Source organism: Macaca thibetana, chromosome 3 (genome assembly GCF_024542745.1).
Source record: "Macaca thibetana thibetana isolate TM-01 chromosome 3, ASM2454274v1, whole genome shotgun sequence".
Taxonomy (NCBI): domain Eukaryota; kingdom Metazoa; phylum Chordata; class Mammalia; order Primates; family Cercopithecidae; genus Macaca; species Macaca thibetana.
Window position 1 is genome coordinate 138,415,130 of NC_065580.1, and position 13,775 is coordinate 138,428,904.

At 56.2% G+C, this 13,775-nt stretch overlaps 3 protein-coding genes across 13 annotated transcripts in view; 2 read left to right on the plus strand and 1 right to left on the minus strand.

Annotated features, from left to right (window-relative positions):
- Nucleotides 1–5,377, plus strand: part of SRRM3 (serine/arginine repetitive matrix 3) — an 84,954-nt gene extending 79,577 nt beyond the window's left edge. The window contains exons 13-15 of the mRNA XM_050783916.1: nucleotides 715–939; nucleotides 1,030–1,167; nucleotides 3,712–5,377. Of these exons, the coding sequence (XP_050639873.1) occupies nucleotides 715–939; nucleotides 1,030–1,167; nucleotides 3,712–3,940 (592 nt within the window). The 3' untranslated portion in view covers nucleotides 3,941–5,377. The remainder of the gene's footprint in view (nucleotides 1–714; nucleotides 940–1,029; nucleotides 1,168–3,711) is intronic.
- TMEM120A (transmembrane protein 120A) overlaps nucleotides 1–13,775 on the minus strand; it is a 436,474-nt gene that overhangs the window by 191,276 nt on the left and 231,423 nt on the right. The gene's annotated exons all lie outside the window — the stretch shown is intronic.
- HSPB1 (heat shock protein family B (small) member 1) overlaps nucleotides 1–13,775 on the plus strand; it is a 138,649-nt gene that overhangs the window by 115,720 nt on the left and 9,154 nt on the right. The gene's annotated exons all lie outside the window — the stretch shown is intronic.

A 13,775-nucleotide genomic window follows, 5' to 3' on the forward strand; every position in this document is an offset into this window, starting at 1 on the left:
CCCCACGGAGCTACCCCCACGGATTCCACCACCCCCCATGAGCTACCCCCCACGGATCCCACCCTCCCCAGTGATCTACGCCCCACAGATCCCAACCCCCCACGGATCCCAAACCCCCACGGGGCTCCCCTCCCTCTCCATGGACTCCAAATCCCTATGGACCCCATGGATCCTCCCATGGATTTCCTCCCCACACTGATCCCAACTCCCCTCTCACAGGGGGAACCCCAACTCTCCCTAGGGAGTTACACCCCCTCCACTGACCTCCAAACTCCAGGGAGTTTCCCTCCCCACACTGATCCCAGTCCCCCTCCACTGATGTCAAGCCTCCATGGAGGTCCCTCCCCCAACCTCGAACTACCCCCGGTTATCCTGACCCCTTCCCCACAGCAGATCCCTCTCCCCTTACTGATCACTGCTCCCGGGAACCCCCTCTCCTCCCATGAGGCTTCCCGTTTACTGATCACTCTCCCCACCATCCCGCAGACCAATTTCCTCTACTGATCTCCCCTAACACACCCCCCTCACGGGGCTCTCCCTGAACTGAACCCTGCCCCTCACTAGGCTCCGCGTTCACAGCGCACCCCGCACAAACTGAACACAAACTACACGGACGGCGCCCCTCTGCCTAAGCCCCGCCCCAGGGAACCCTCCCCGCCCCCAGCCCCCTTTCCGGGTCGCTGAACCCTGTCCTGCGCCGTCTTCCTCCTCCAGGGCCAAGGAGCGGCCCCCGCGCGCGCGGCCCGCCAGCACCTCTCTGTCCCCGGGCGCGCACGGCCGGCGCGGCGGCCCGGAAGGGAAGAGCTCTTCGCGCAGCCCCGGCCCGCACCCCCGCTCCTGGAGCTCCAGCCGTTCGCCCTCCAAATCGCGCTCGCGCTCCGCGGAGAAGCGGCCCCGCAGCCCCAGCCGCTCGCCCTCGCCCAAGAAGCCCCTCAGCCGGTGAGTGTCCGCCCGGACAGGGCCGACGGGGCGGCGGCGGGGTGGAGCGGCCGGGTCGCGTCGCTCATTTACCTCGGGCCGGCCCCGCAGGGACAAGGACGGCGAGGGCCGCGCAAGGCACTCCGAGGCCGAGGCCGCCCGCGCCCGGCGCCGCTCCCGCAGCTACTCGCCCATCCGCAAGCGGCGCCGGGACTCGCCGAGCTTCATGGAGCCGCGGCGCATCACCAGGTATGGAGGGTCTTGGGGGACCGGGGACTCAGGGCTGGGGCCGCTGACCCCGATCAGGGACAGAGACCTCGGCCCGGGGTCCTTCTCCGAGGATCCACTGAACCTGGCACAGGGAGGGGGGTGAAGGGGCTAAAGGACAATGAGTGGGTTCTGCCAGGGTAGGGGGCCAGGGGAGGAGGGGGCTAGAACTGGAGGTGCTCGGGGCGATCAGAGAGACAGGTGCAGGAGGCCTCAGAGGGAAGGGTCCCGGTGGAGGCCTGAGGGCCCATGAAGGGGAGGGAGCTCTGTACTTCGGTCTGGGTGAGCAGCAGCCGGCATGGAATTTAGCTCTGCAAGAGTCCCTCCATCCCTCCGGAGCCCCTCCTGCCCTCCCTACATCGTCTCCGGACAATGATGTCTCCTTTTCTCCTTCATCTCAAGGTCCAGCCTGCTGAGTGGCCTGTGGTCAGCCTGGGGGCCAGGCGGACCCCTCTGCACAGGCTGCCTGGGAGATACCCAAGTGAGCTGGTCTGGCCCTGGTCAGCTGTCCGTCTGTCTGCCTCTCTCTTTCTCACTAACCTGGGGGATTTGGAGGAGGGGGCACAGCAGTCTGGTCTCTGGGGCAGCTGTCAGAGGAGCTAGCCACACTCCTTTGCCCTACACAGCTGTGGGGCTGTGCCCAGGGCGTGGCTGGTGAAGCCATGATCAGTTTCTCTGCTAGGACTGGAAGTGTCTGGGCCTGGGTCTCCGGGTGACATTATGGATTGCCTTTGTGGAAATCACCCTGAAGCCCTAGATTACACTGGCGGGGAGTGAGGGGAACACAAGCAAAAAGTTCTGAGCCCAACACTGCCTTGCTGGGCAGCCTTGGGAGATCGGTGTGCCTCTCTAGGCCTCAGTTGTCACCTGTACAATAACCAGGGTTTCATGAGCAACCTTTCCGTTCTAACAGGGTATGATTCTCAAACTAGTCCCTCCTAATCCTTGGTGATCCAGGTAACCAAGAAGCGCGGGGGGGCATTGCCCTAGAGCTCAAAGCCAGACCACCTTGAAGGAGAAGCCAGATTGTGCTACTTTTTTTTTTCTTTCTTTTTTTTTTTTTTTTGAGACTGAGCTTTGCTCTTGTCACCCAGTCTGGAGTGCAATGACACGATCTTGGCTCACGGCAACCTCCACCTCCCAGGTTTAAGTGATTCTCCTGCCTCAGCCTCCCAAGTAGCTTGGATTACAGGCACCTGCCACCATGCCCAGCTAATTGTTTTTTTATTTTTTTTTTTATTTTTAGTAGAGACGAGGTTTCACTAAATTTCACCATGTTAGTCAGGCTGGTCTCGAACTCCTGACCTCAGGTGATCCACCTCACCTTGACCTCCCAAAGTGCTGGGATTACAGGCGTGAGACCCCGTGCCCGACCAGATTGTGCTACTTCTAACGGATGTCCTCTCCTACCTCTTGTCCAGCCACCATGCCCAAGGAACAAAGTCATTTCAAACCCAGGGATCTTCCTGCCCCCCCCTTCCTTCTGATGCCAATTCACCAGGCTGGGGACGCCCCCAAACAGGTCACACACCCTGCCCGTATGCCAGGCCCTCACACCTTCCACCTGGCACCCACTCAGCCCCTCTCCCAGGCTGCCTCCTCCTCCACTAATGTATACCTGTTTTCTTCCTCAGAATTAACCCTGCGACGGGGCGGTGTTGCCCCTTAACCTCTCTTTTCTCTTCTCTGGGTCATAGCCTCCTGGCTTCCAACTAACTCTGGGCCAGTGGGAGGTAGCTGAGTGAGGAGTGGGGCCGGCGGGACTGAACCAGACCGTGGGCGTGGGGAGCAGCGGCCAGGACTCTCCTCCTTGTTCCTTTTGAGTGACCTGAAAGCAACAAACTCCTTGATTGCGGAGGGGACGGAAACAGAGAGGCAGGGCTGGGATGTAGTCACAGACACTTCCACACCTGCTTGGGTGATGGGAACCATCCATATTTGCAAGTTTCATTCATTCAACAAGTTTTTGTTTTGTTTTGTTTTGTTTTGTTTTGAGACGGAGTCTCGCTCTGACACCCAGGCTGGAGTACAGTGGCGCAATCTCCACTCACTGCAGCCTCCGCCTCTGGGGTTCAAGCCATCCTCCCACTTCAGCCTCCCGAGTAGCTGGGATTACAGGTGCGTGTCACCATGCCCGGCAAATGTTTGTATTTTTAGTAGAGACAGGGCTTCACTATGTTGGCCAGGCTGGTCTCAAACTTCTGACTGCAAGTGATGTGCCCGCCTCAGCCTCCCAAAGTGCTGGGATTACAGGCGTGAGCCACCGTGCCCAGCCTCAACAAGTATTTATTATCAAGTGTTTGGATCGGGCAGAAACATGGGCTCCTTTCCCTGCAGATAGGTGAAGAAAAGCAAAACGATCAACATGGAATTTGCAAGTAACCACTGACCGTCAGATTCCATTTGGAGGAGGCAGGTGTCGCTAAGGCCAGGGCTCAGGGGAAACTGAGGCAGGAAGCCCTGGCCGCTGCCGGGATGGTTCTCAGGGTCTGGGATGGCCTGTAATCAGCTTTTCCTTCCCGGCAGCGCCCGCAAGCGTCCTATTCCGTACTACCGGCCCAGCCCCTCTTCCTCCTCCAGCTGCTTGAGCAGCGACTACTCCACCCGGAGCCACAGCCGCAGCCCCAGCCCTGGCCACAGCCATGAGAGCTACCGCAGTCGCAGTCACGGGACCCGCAGCCGGACACGCAGCCCCTCGAGGACCCCCAGTCCCAGCTACCACAGCCGGAGCAGCTCTGAGAGCGGGGGCTTCTGAGCCCAGACAGACTCAGCTTGGTGCCCCCCTGGCACTGGGAGAGGCGAGGGGCGGGCCCCAGGACCCCGGCGGGGAGGGGGCTGTACCTCCTTGCCCCCAAGGCTACAAAGAGGTCTCAGGGCCAGTGCATGGGCAGATGGGACCAGGGAAGACTTTGAGGGTGGGCACCCGGTGGACAAGGAGAAGCCAGATGTGCTGCTTCTATGGGTGTCCTCTCCCACCTCGTGTCCACCTACTGTGCCCGGGGAACAAAGAGCCGTTACGAACACAGGGATCTCCCCATCCCCCTTCCTGCTGATGCCAACTCACCAGGCTGGGAACTGCTGCTGGTGGATGGTACCAGAGTCCACGATCTGCTCTGTCACTTCACCTTAGCTCAGTGCAGCCAGGGACACCTTACAAGGTGCCAGCCGTGCGAGCTCCTCTTCCCCACTGCACAGCTCCCTCCACTCCTCTCTTATCACTGGGCAGATGAGGAGGTGGTACGGCACACGGGATCAGAGCTAGACAGAACAGCCTAACCCTTGGTGCACCCCCATCCAAGCTGGGGAGCTGCGTCCTTTTGAGCTGGTTGCAGGAGGACCCTGGCTGAGGGCTGGTGGCTGGCCCCACAGCCTCCCCCAAGCTCCTCCACTGACCCAGGAGTGCGCAGACCGGTGGCCCCCAAAATCCCAGCCTTGGGGAGCTAGGCGCCTCACTCTTGGTCTGACCTCTCCAGGCCAGGCTGTCCTCACCCCGTGCCCTGGGCTGAGGTCCTACCAGCCAGGACTTCTGCATGACAAGAGGTGGGGGGGTACAGACCTCAGGTACATTTGACCCTGAGGTCAAAAGGGGTTCAGTCAAGAGGTGGGAGAGGAAAGGGGTAGATGGGGGGTGGAATCTGTAGGAAAGAGAAAATCTAAGTTGTCCACTGACTGAGCAGCCCCCAGGGAGTAGAGACAGACCCCCGGGGTGGGAGCAGGTGACAGGTCAGTAATGCCCCCAGCCCCACCCAAGAGGAGGGCAGCATGGGCCTGTGGTCTGGGACGTGGACTGGATGGCAGCCCAGGGTCACAGGCATAGGATAACATGTGCTTTGGACCTGCTGAGGGAGTACCTTGGGGGTCTGATGGGGCCGTGGTCAGACGAGCCTCTGCAGAGATGGAGGCTGCAGCCCTCAGAAGGGAGGGGAGGAAAGAGACTGAGGGCCCTGGCCTGGGGCATCCATGGGGAAGTGGTGGCCCCCAGTCCTCCTCTGCTGCTCCCAGCCCCCTCCTCCTGGGGCCCTCAGGGATCTCACAAAGTCTTCCTTGGCCCAACCAGGCAGATGCCCCGGGCTCCAGTGGGGGGAGGGGTCTGGGGTCTGGTCCGGGTTCCCTGCTTTCTCTGTGTCCCCCCTCCCTCTTTCTCCGCGGTGCGGATAAAAATTGGACTCGAATAAAACCCTTGGTGCCCGGATGGCAGGTGGTGAGACCAGGCCTCTGTGCATGTGGGCACCCCGGGAGATTCAGGAGGGCAGCGGGGCTGGGGGTCTTCCTCCAAGGAAGGAGAAAGGCTCAGACTGCTCCTTGGGACCCCAGAGAGAAGAGCTGGCATCCAGGAACCAGTGTGTCTATCCCCCTGCCTCTGAGCTTGAGGCTAAAACAGGGACCCAAAGGGACCTTCCTCCCAGCCTGGAGGCCCGGTGGACTTTGAACACCCCGCAGGGTGGGCTGCCTGAGTCCAAACACCCAGACTACCTTCAGCAGTGGGTGGGGACGGGGTAGAGGGAGGAGACACAGGGTGGACACGGGCACAGGGGACCCTCACGACATGGTGGGGTGTCGCATAGTGGTTGGGACACAGTCACAGGCAGCATGTGGGCATGTGTCCTGGCTCCTGTGCCTCCCAGCCATGTGACACAGGGTTGAGATCAGGTGGGCATGAAATGTTCTGATAGTCCTCAGCTTGGTGACTGTGACTGGCATAGAGTGAGCATTTAAAAGGTGGCCACAGCTGGGCGCGGTGGCTCACGCCTGTAATCCCAACACTTTGGGAGGCTGAGGTGGATGGATCACCTGAGGTCAGGAGTTTGAGACCAGCCTGACCAACATGGTAAAACCCCCTATCTCTATTAAAAATACAAAAATTACCCAGGTGTGGTGGCGCACGCCTGTAATCTCAGCTACTCAGGAGGCTGAGGCAGGAGAATCACTTGAACCCAGGAGGCAAAGGTTGCAGCGAGCCAAGATCAAGCCACCGCACCCCTGCCTGGGTGACAGAGTGAGACTCCATCTCAAAAAAAAAAAAAGAAAGAAAAGAAAAAAATGGTGGCCACTTAAGGAAAACACCGTGCCTGCCTCTGGCTACCAACTCGCAAGGGGCCTGGAAAGAATGGTTTAGAGGAGTGAATTTCCTTTTTATGTATTTATTTATTTTTTTAAATTTGAGGACCAGGTGCAGTGGCTCCTGGCCTGTAATCACAGCACTTTGGGAGGTCAGGAGTTCAAGACCATTTTAGTAGAGATGGAGAAACCCCATCTCTACTAAAAATACAAAAATTAGCTGGGCGTGGTAGCACGCACCTGTAATCCCAGCTACTCTGGAGGCTGAGGCAGGAGAATCACTTGAACCCAGGAGGCGGAGATTGCAGTGAGCTAAGATTGCACCACTGCACTCCAGCCTTGGTAACAGAGCGAGACTCCGTCTCAAAAAAACAAACAAAAAAAAAAAAACTTGGAGACTGGGTCTCACTCAGTTGCCCAGGCTGGAGTGCAGTGGCATGATCTCCATTCACTGCAGTCTCGACCTCCTGGGCTCAAGCAATCCTCCTACCTCAGCCTCCCTAGTAGTTGGGACTACAGGTATGCACCACCATACCCAGCTAATTTTTGTATTTTTTTGGTAGAGACAGGGTTTCACCATGTTGCCCAGGCTGGTCTCGAACTTCTGAGCTCAATCGATCCTCCCAAAGTGCTGAGATTACAGGCATGAGCCACTGCCCCTGGCCTGTATTTCTTTTATTAGATGTAAAGAAATGCACAATTTCGTCGGGTGCAGTGGCTCAAGCCTGTAATCCCAGCACTTTGGGAGGCTGAGGCGGGTGGATCACCTGAGGTCAGGAGTTCAAGACCAGCCTGGCCAACATGGTGAAACCCCATCCCAACTAAAAATACAAAAAAATTAGCTGGGCATGGTGGCGGACACCTGTAATCCCAGCTACTTGGGAGGCTAAGGCAGGAGAATCTCTTGAGCCCGGGAGGCGGAGCTTACAGTGAGCCGAGATCACGCCACTGTACTCCAGCCTGGGCGACAGAGTGAGACTCTATCTCAAAAAAAAAAAAAAGAAAGAAAGAAATACACAATTTCTCCTCCTCTCCTTCTTTCTTACCTCTCACCTCCTCCTCCTCCTTCCCCTTCTTCTCCTTTGTTTCTCTCTCTTAGAGTGGTGGGTTTTAAGCTTGTTTTGAATCAGGTCTTCTTTGAGAATCTGATGAAGGCTGAGAACCCTTCTCCCAGAAGAATGTGCGCATGCCCGCAGTGTGGCCTGTAACATTGGATCTATCTCACAGATATTCACTCCGAAGGCTTTTAGCGTCCCACCAGTTAAGAACCCCGGTCCAACTCCAATGAGGGTGCGGCTGAGGTGGCCCCTGCTCCCACCTCTGCGTGGGCCATGACACAGGTGTCCTTGGCCCAGTCCCCAGAGCTGGGGCTGTGCGATGACATGACCCCCTTCCAGTTTCTTTTCCCCAAAACTAGAAGGGGCACCTGGCCAGTGGCTCCGTTTCCGATCCACGCAAGCTGTTCACAGAAGCCCTGGTGATTGGCTGGGTGTGGTGGATCACATCTGTAATCCCAGTCCTTTGGGGGGGTCGAGGCAGGTGGATCACTTGAGACCAGAATGACCAACATGGTGAAACCCCGTCTGTACTAAAAATACAAAAAATTAGCCGGGCGTGGTGGTGGGTGCCTGTAATCGCAGCTACCCTGGAGGCTGAGGCAGGAGAATCACTTGAACCCGAAAGGCAGAGGTTGCAGTGAGCTGAGATCCTGCCATTGCATTCCAGCCTGGGCAGTAAGAGTGAAACTCCATCTCACACACACACACACACACAAAAAAAAAAAAAAAAAAAAAAAAAAAAAAAGAGAAAGAAAAAGAAAGAAAAAGAAAACAAAAAGATTTCTGTAACCCTTTCTAACAAGTTCAACAAAACTGGCCTCAGGCAAGGGGCTGGGCTATGGGGAGCAGACTTGGCCCTGTGCTAGAGATGTGTGAAACACACCGAGAGGTTGGCCTGCAACTCGGCCTGTCTCACACTGAGCATGGCATTGGGCCTAGGGACTCTGCTGCCTGGCTGCTCCGTCCCCCAACCTCCCATCCCATTCTATCACTGCCCAGCCTGACTGCCTTCTTCTGCACGCCACAGCCAGGCTGCTCCCAGGCATTGCAATTGCTTCCTTCCCACCTCACCTCAGCACCTGGCCCTACCGGCCTCCTCACTGGCTAGCCTGCCTCCTTGCCTTTTCCAATCCCTCCTGCTTTTTTTTTTTTTTTTTTTTTTTTTTTTTGCGACGGGGTCTCACTCTGTCGCTCAGGCTAGAGTGCAGTGGCACCATTATGGCTCACTGCAGCCTTGATCTCCTGGGCTCAAGAGATCTTCCTGACTTAGCCTCCTGAGTAGCTGGGACTACGGGTGCACTCCACCACACCATTAATTTTTGCTTTTATTTTTTGTTTTTGTTTTGAGACAGTCTCGCTCTGTCACCCAGGCTGGAGTGCAGTGGCGCAATCTTGGCTCACTGCAACCTTTGCCTCCTGGGTTCAAGCAATTCTCCTGCTTCAGCCTCCTAAGTAGCTGGGATTATAGGCATGCACCACCACACCCAGCTAATTTTTTATATTTTTAGTAGAGATGAGGTTTCACCATGTTAGCCAGGCTGGTCTCAAACTCCTGACCTCAAGTGATCCACCTGCCTCGACCTCCCAAAGTGCTGGGATTATAGGCATGAGCCACTGCACCTGGCCATTATTTTTTATAGAGATGGGATCATGCTATGCTGCCCAGGCTGGTCTCACACTCCTGGCCTTAAGTGATCCTCCTGCCTCGGTCTCCCAAAACACTGGGATTCCAGGCATGAACCACCGTGCCCGACCACTCCCATTATTTCTTTTGTTTTTTTGTTTTTATTTTTTGAGACGGAGTCTCGCTCTGTCGCCCAGGCTGGAGTGCAGTGGCCAGATCTCAGCTCACTGCAAGCTCCGCCTCCCGGGTTCACGCCATTCTCCTGCCTCAGCCTCCCAAGTAGCTGGGACTACAGGCGCCCACCACCTCGCCCGGCTAGTTTTTTGTACTTTTTAGTAGAGACGGGGTTTCAACGTATTAACCAGGATGGTCTCGATCTCCTGACCTCGTGATCCGCCCGTCTCGGCCTCCCAAAGTGCTGGGATTACAGGCTTGAGCCACCACGCCCGGCCTCACTCCCATTATTTCTAACAGGCAAATCTGAACACCCATTTACTCATTCCACAAATACTTATTGAACAATTCCTATGTCCCCGGCAGAGTTGCTGGCTCTGAGGACACAGTACAGAATAAATGAGACAGACTCCCTGCTGTGCAGAGCCTGCCTCCTATGGCCACATCCACCAGCTCACAGGCCGGAAGGCCTTCTGAGTGACCACCTGGCACGTGCCATCCATGGCTCCTCCCGAGGCGCCCTCCCACCTCATCTCCCATCACTGCCCTTGATTCCAATACCCCTGAGCCCACCTGGCCCCCTCATGCCTTCTCTGCCTCCACGGGTTCAGGTGAGCTCACAGGTCAAGGCCCAGCTCAGCCACCTCCTCCTCCATGCAGCATTCCTGATGCCGTGACTACTGCTGTCTCTGGGGTCCTCCGGGAGCCTGTGTTTAGGGCCCAGTCTCTTCTTCCAGTGATTTATTTGCTAGCATGTCTATTTCTCCCCAAAGCTCTGAGCTTCTGGAGGCCAGGACATATCTTGTCTCTGGATCGCCCAAGTAGGCCACTTTGAAATGTTTGTTGGCTGGGCGCGGTGGCTCATGCCTGTAATCCCAGCACTTTGGGAGGCTGAGGCAGGTGGATCACCTGAGGTCGGGAGTTGGAGACCAGCCTAACCAATGTGGAGACACCCTGTCTCTACTAAAAGTACAAAATTAGGCCGGGCGCGGTGGCTCAAGCCTGTAATCCCAGCACTTTGGGAGGCCGAGACGGGCGGATCACGAGGTCAGGAGATCGAGACCATCCTGGCTAATATGGTGAAACCCCGTCTCTACTAAAAATACAAAAAACTAGCCGGGCGAGGTAAAAAAAAGTACAAAATTAGCTGGGCATGGTGGCACATGCCTGTAATCCCGGCTGCTAGGGAGGCTGAGGCAGGAGAATCGCTTGAACCCGGGAGGCAGAGGTTGCAGTGAGCCGAGATCGCGCCATTGCACTCCAGCCTGGACAACAAAAGAGAAAGTCCGTCTCAAAAAAAAAAAAAAAAAAAAAAAAAAAAACAAGAAGGAAGGAAGGTAGGAGGGAGCGAGGGAGGGAGGAAAGAAAGAAAGAGAGAGAGAAAGAAAGAAAGAGAAAGGAAAGAAAAGAAATAAATAAACGTTTGTTGAATGAGTCAGCAAGTGAAGGAGGGAACCCAGAGAGGAATGGTTGCAGAAACTTTGGGGGAGGCCTGGGCACCAAAGGTGAGGCGTGGTGGCGGCAAGATGACACTAGAGGACGACAGAGAGTAAGGAAAAAATGCAGCTAGGACCAACAGGCTTGGAGCAGAGGACAGACGCCTGGGCCAGGGTTCCCAGCCTGGAAGCCCCGAGCCCTCATCCTGCGTGCCCGTCCCAGCTTCGTGGGGGAGGGGTGAGGAGCATACCAGGCCCCTCCTGTCTGAACTCAGTCAGCCAACTGAACTCTGCTCTATACCCTGGGGAAAGGGAAGAATAGGACCAGGACGGCCGGCAGGAAAACAGGAAACTAATCCTGGAGCAGCAGGCAGAGGACCGTCCCCAGGATGTGGGCACTTCTCGCCGGAGGGTCCTGAGCCTGGGGCGCACTCTTCTGGTTTGGGGTGAATACGGTCCTCTCGTGGTCTCTCTCTCTTCAGGCAGGGCCCAGGGGAGCCTCCATTCCACACCACGTTTTTCCTTCCAACACATACAACAGCCAGGAGGCCGGACAGAGCTTTCCTGTTTCCTGTTTTCCTGACTGTATTTTCCCCTTTCTCCTTAATCAGTTTCCTACAGCCCCAGACCGAGGGTGACAGGACACAGGGCACCTGCCCAGCTTGGCTGTCCCAGCCTGTCCCCCATCCCCAGCCACCCCCAACTTTTTTTTTTTGGAGACAAGAGTCTCGTTGTGTCGCCCAGGCTGGAGTGCAGTGAGTGGTGCAATCTCAGCTCACTACAACCCCCACCTCCCAGGTTCAAGCAATTCTCATGCCTCAGCCTCCTAAGAGCTGGGATTTCGGGTGTGCACCACCATGCCCGGCTGATTTTTGTGGGCTTTTTTTTTTTTTTTTTTTGAGATGGAGTTTCACTCTTGTTGCCCAGGCTGGAGTGCAATGGCGCATTATCGGCTCACTGCAACCTCCACCTCCCGGGTTAAAGTGACTCTCCTGCCTCAGCCTCCCGAGTAGCTGAGATTACAGGTGCACACCACCACGCCCGGCTAATTTTTGTATTTTTAGTAGAGACGGGGTTTCACCATGTTGGCCAGGCTGGTTTCGAACTCCTGACCTCAGGTGATCTGCCCACTTCGGCCTCCCAAAGTGCTGGGATTACAGGCATGAGCCACCACGCCTGGCCTAATTTTTGTATTTTTAGTAAGAATGGGGTTTCATCATGTTGGCCAGGCTGGTCTCAAACTCCTGGCCTCAAGCGATCCACCTGCCTCAGCCTCCCAAAGTGCTGGGATTATAGGCGTGAGCCACCTGGAGCAGCCTGCCTGCCTTTTTTTGAGATGTTCTAGAAGGCCCCAGGCCTCCTGCCTTCCTCTCTCAGCTGAGGGAGTATTCAGCAAACTGGCCCCATCACCAGGCACCTGCTGGCCTCCAGGCCCTGCTCCACCCACCCAAGGAGGCATCTTAGACACCCGGATGCCTGGGGGTCTCCTACCTCCCCCTCCACCTACCCACTTTCTAGGGCTCTCTTAAGGGGGAAACCTGAATCTATCTCAGGACAGGAATCCCACTCTCCCGCAGTCTTAGGAAGTACTCCTGCTCCATTCACCCCTTTTCTCCATCTCACTCTGATTTAAAGCAGCGCAGGTCACATCCAGGCTTAGCTGGCTGACAGGGAGGGAACGTTCCCCTCTCAGGCCTGGTGAGTGTCTCCTGTCCTCCCCTCACTCCTATCTCCACTGTTTAAAAAATGATTCTATGATACTCATTAAAGCACGAGCAGGAACATTTTATTCAGGACCATCACAAGAGCTATATAGGTGGGACTGCAATGGGATTGTGCAGTGGGGGAAGAGAGAGTGGGCTCAACTCTGAATAGAGCATGGGCAAGCGAGAATTTATGGCCCAGGAGTAGGGTGGGGCAAGTGGATGGAAAATTACTAACAGCAAATATCAGGGGGTTCTGGCTCAACCGACCTAGCAGGATTCTAGCTGAAGGCCAGCCAGGGAGATCAGACATCACCTTGGAGATGGTAGAGGATGAGGAACCTGATCTGGAGGGTGATCAGATGTCGAGGGTGAGGGGTTCTTGTGAAACAGACTCCACAGGTTTCTTGCAAAAACTAGATTTACGAACTGGGCACGGTGGCTCACGCCTGTAATCCCAGCACTTTGGGAGGCCAAGGCGGGTGGATCACTTGAGGTCAGGAGTTCGAGACCAGCCTGACCAATATGGTGAACCCCCATCTCTACTAAAAATATAAACTTAGCCAGGCGTGGTCGCTCATGCCTGTAATCCGAGCTACTCCGGAAGCTGAGTGAGGCAGGAGAATCACTTGAACCCAGGAGGAGGAGGTTGCAGTGAGCTGAGATCGCGCCATTGCACTCCAGCCTGGGCAACACAGTGAGACTCTGGGAAAAAAAAAAAAAGACTAGATTTATGCAGAGGGGCTTAGGAGGTTCCAGAGTCTGAGAAAAGTTTGGTCAAGCAGGGAATCTTTGTCACCCCTTCCCATGTGCACACCCCTGTCCTGCAGCATTTAGGCTGTGGAGTGGGTAATGCAGGAGACCTGGAGGGGAGGGGAAGAGTGGAGGAGAAACTGTTGATTCACTGGCCTGGAAGGAGACTTAGAACATCCAGTCCAATGGTTTCACTGTACAGATCAAGAAAATGAGTCACGGATGCCGGCCCTTGGCCAAGGCTGCAGTCAAAGACACCCAGGTCCCCAGACTCCAGAGCTAGACAGCCAGAGTGGAAGGGGCGGGAGGACAGATTCCCAGCCCTCCCACCTGGCCCCTCTGTGGCCCCCACTTCAGTGGTGATGGGGGTGGCGTGGCCCCCTCCCAGTCCAGCCAGAAACCAGAGGTCCAGGGAGTGGGGCAGGCTGGAGGTGGGTTTTTAGAAGTGAACTCCCAGAGAGGCAGTGTCTGGATGTTTCCAGAAAGACCCAGCATCCCCTATACCCCACCCCTGGCGCTCTGATTACTGTTGTCCACATTTTCAATTCCAAGCAGACCCGGGGGCTGGAGTCATCCATCAGCTGTCAGGTCTCTCTGGGGAGCTCAGGCAGCTGCCTGGAGATTCTGGCACTTTCTCTGAGGCCAGGCCAGCGAAGGCGGGGCTGGTTCAGTTGCAGTTGGCAGAGGCCTGCAGAAGGCGTGGCTAGCGTGGTCAAGGCCTTGGGCACAGTGAAAGGAAGGGGGTTAGTCTTGGGGATGCTGCTGAGCACCCCAGATTTGGGGG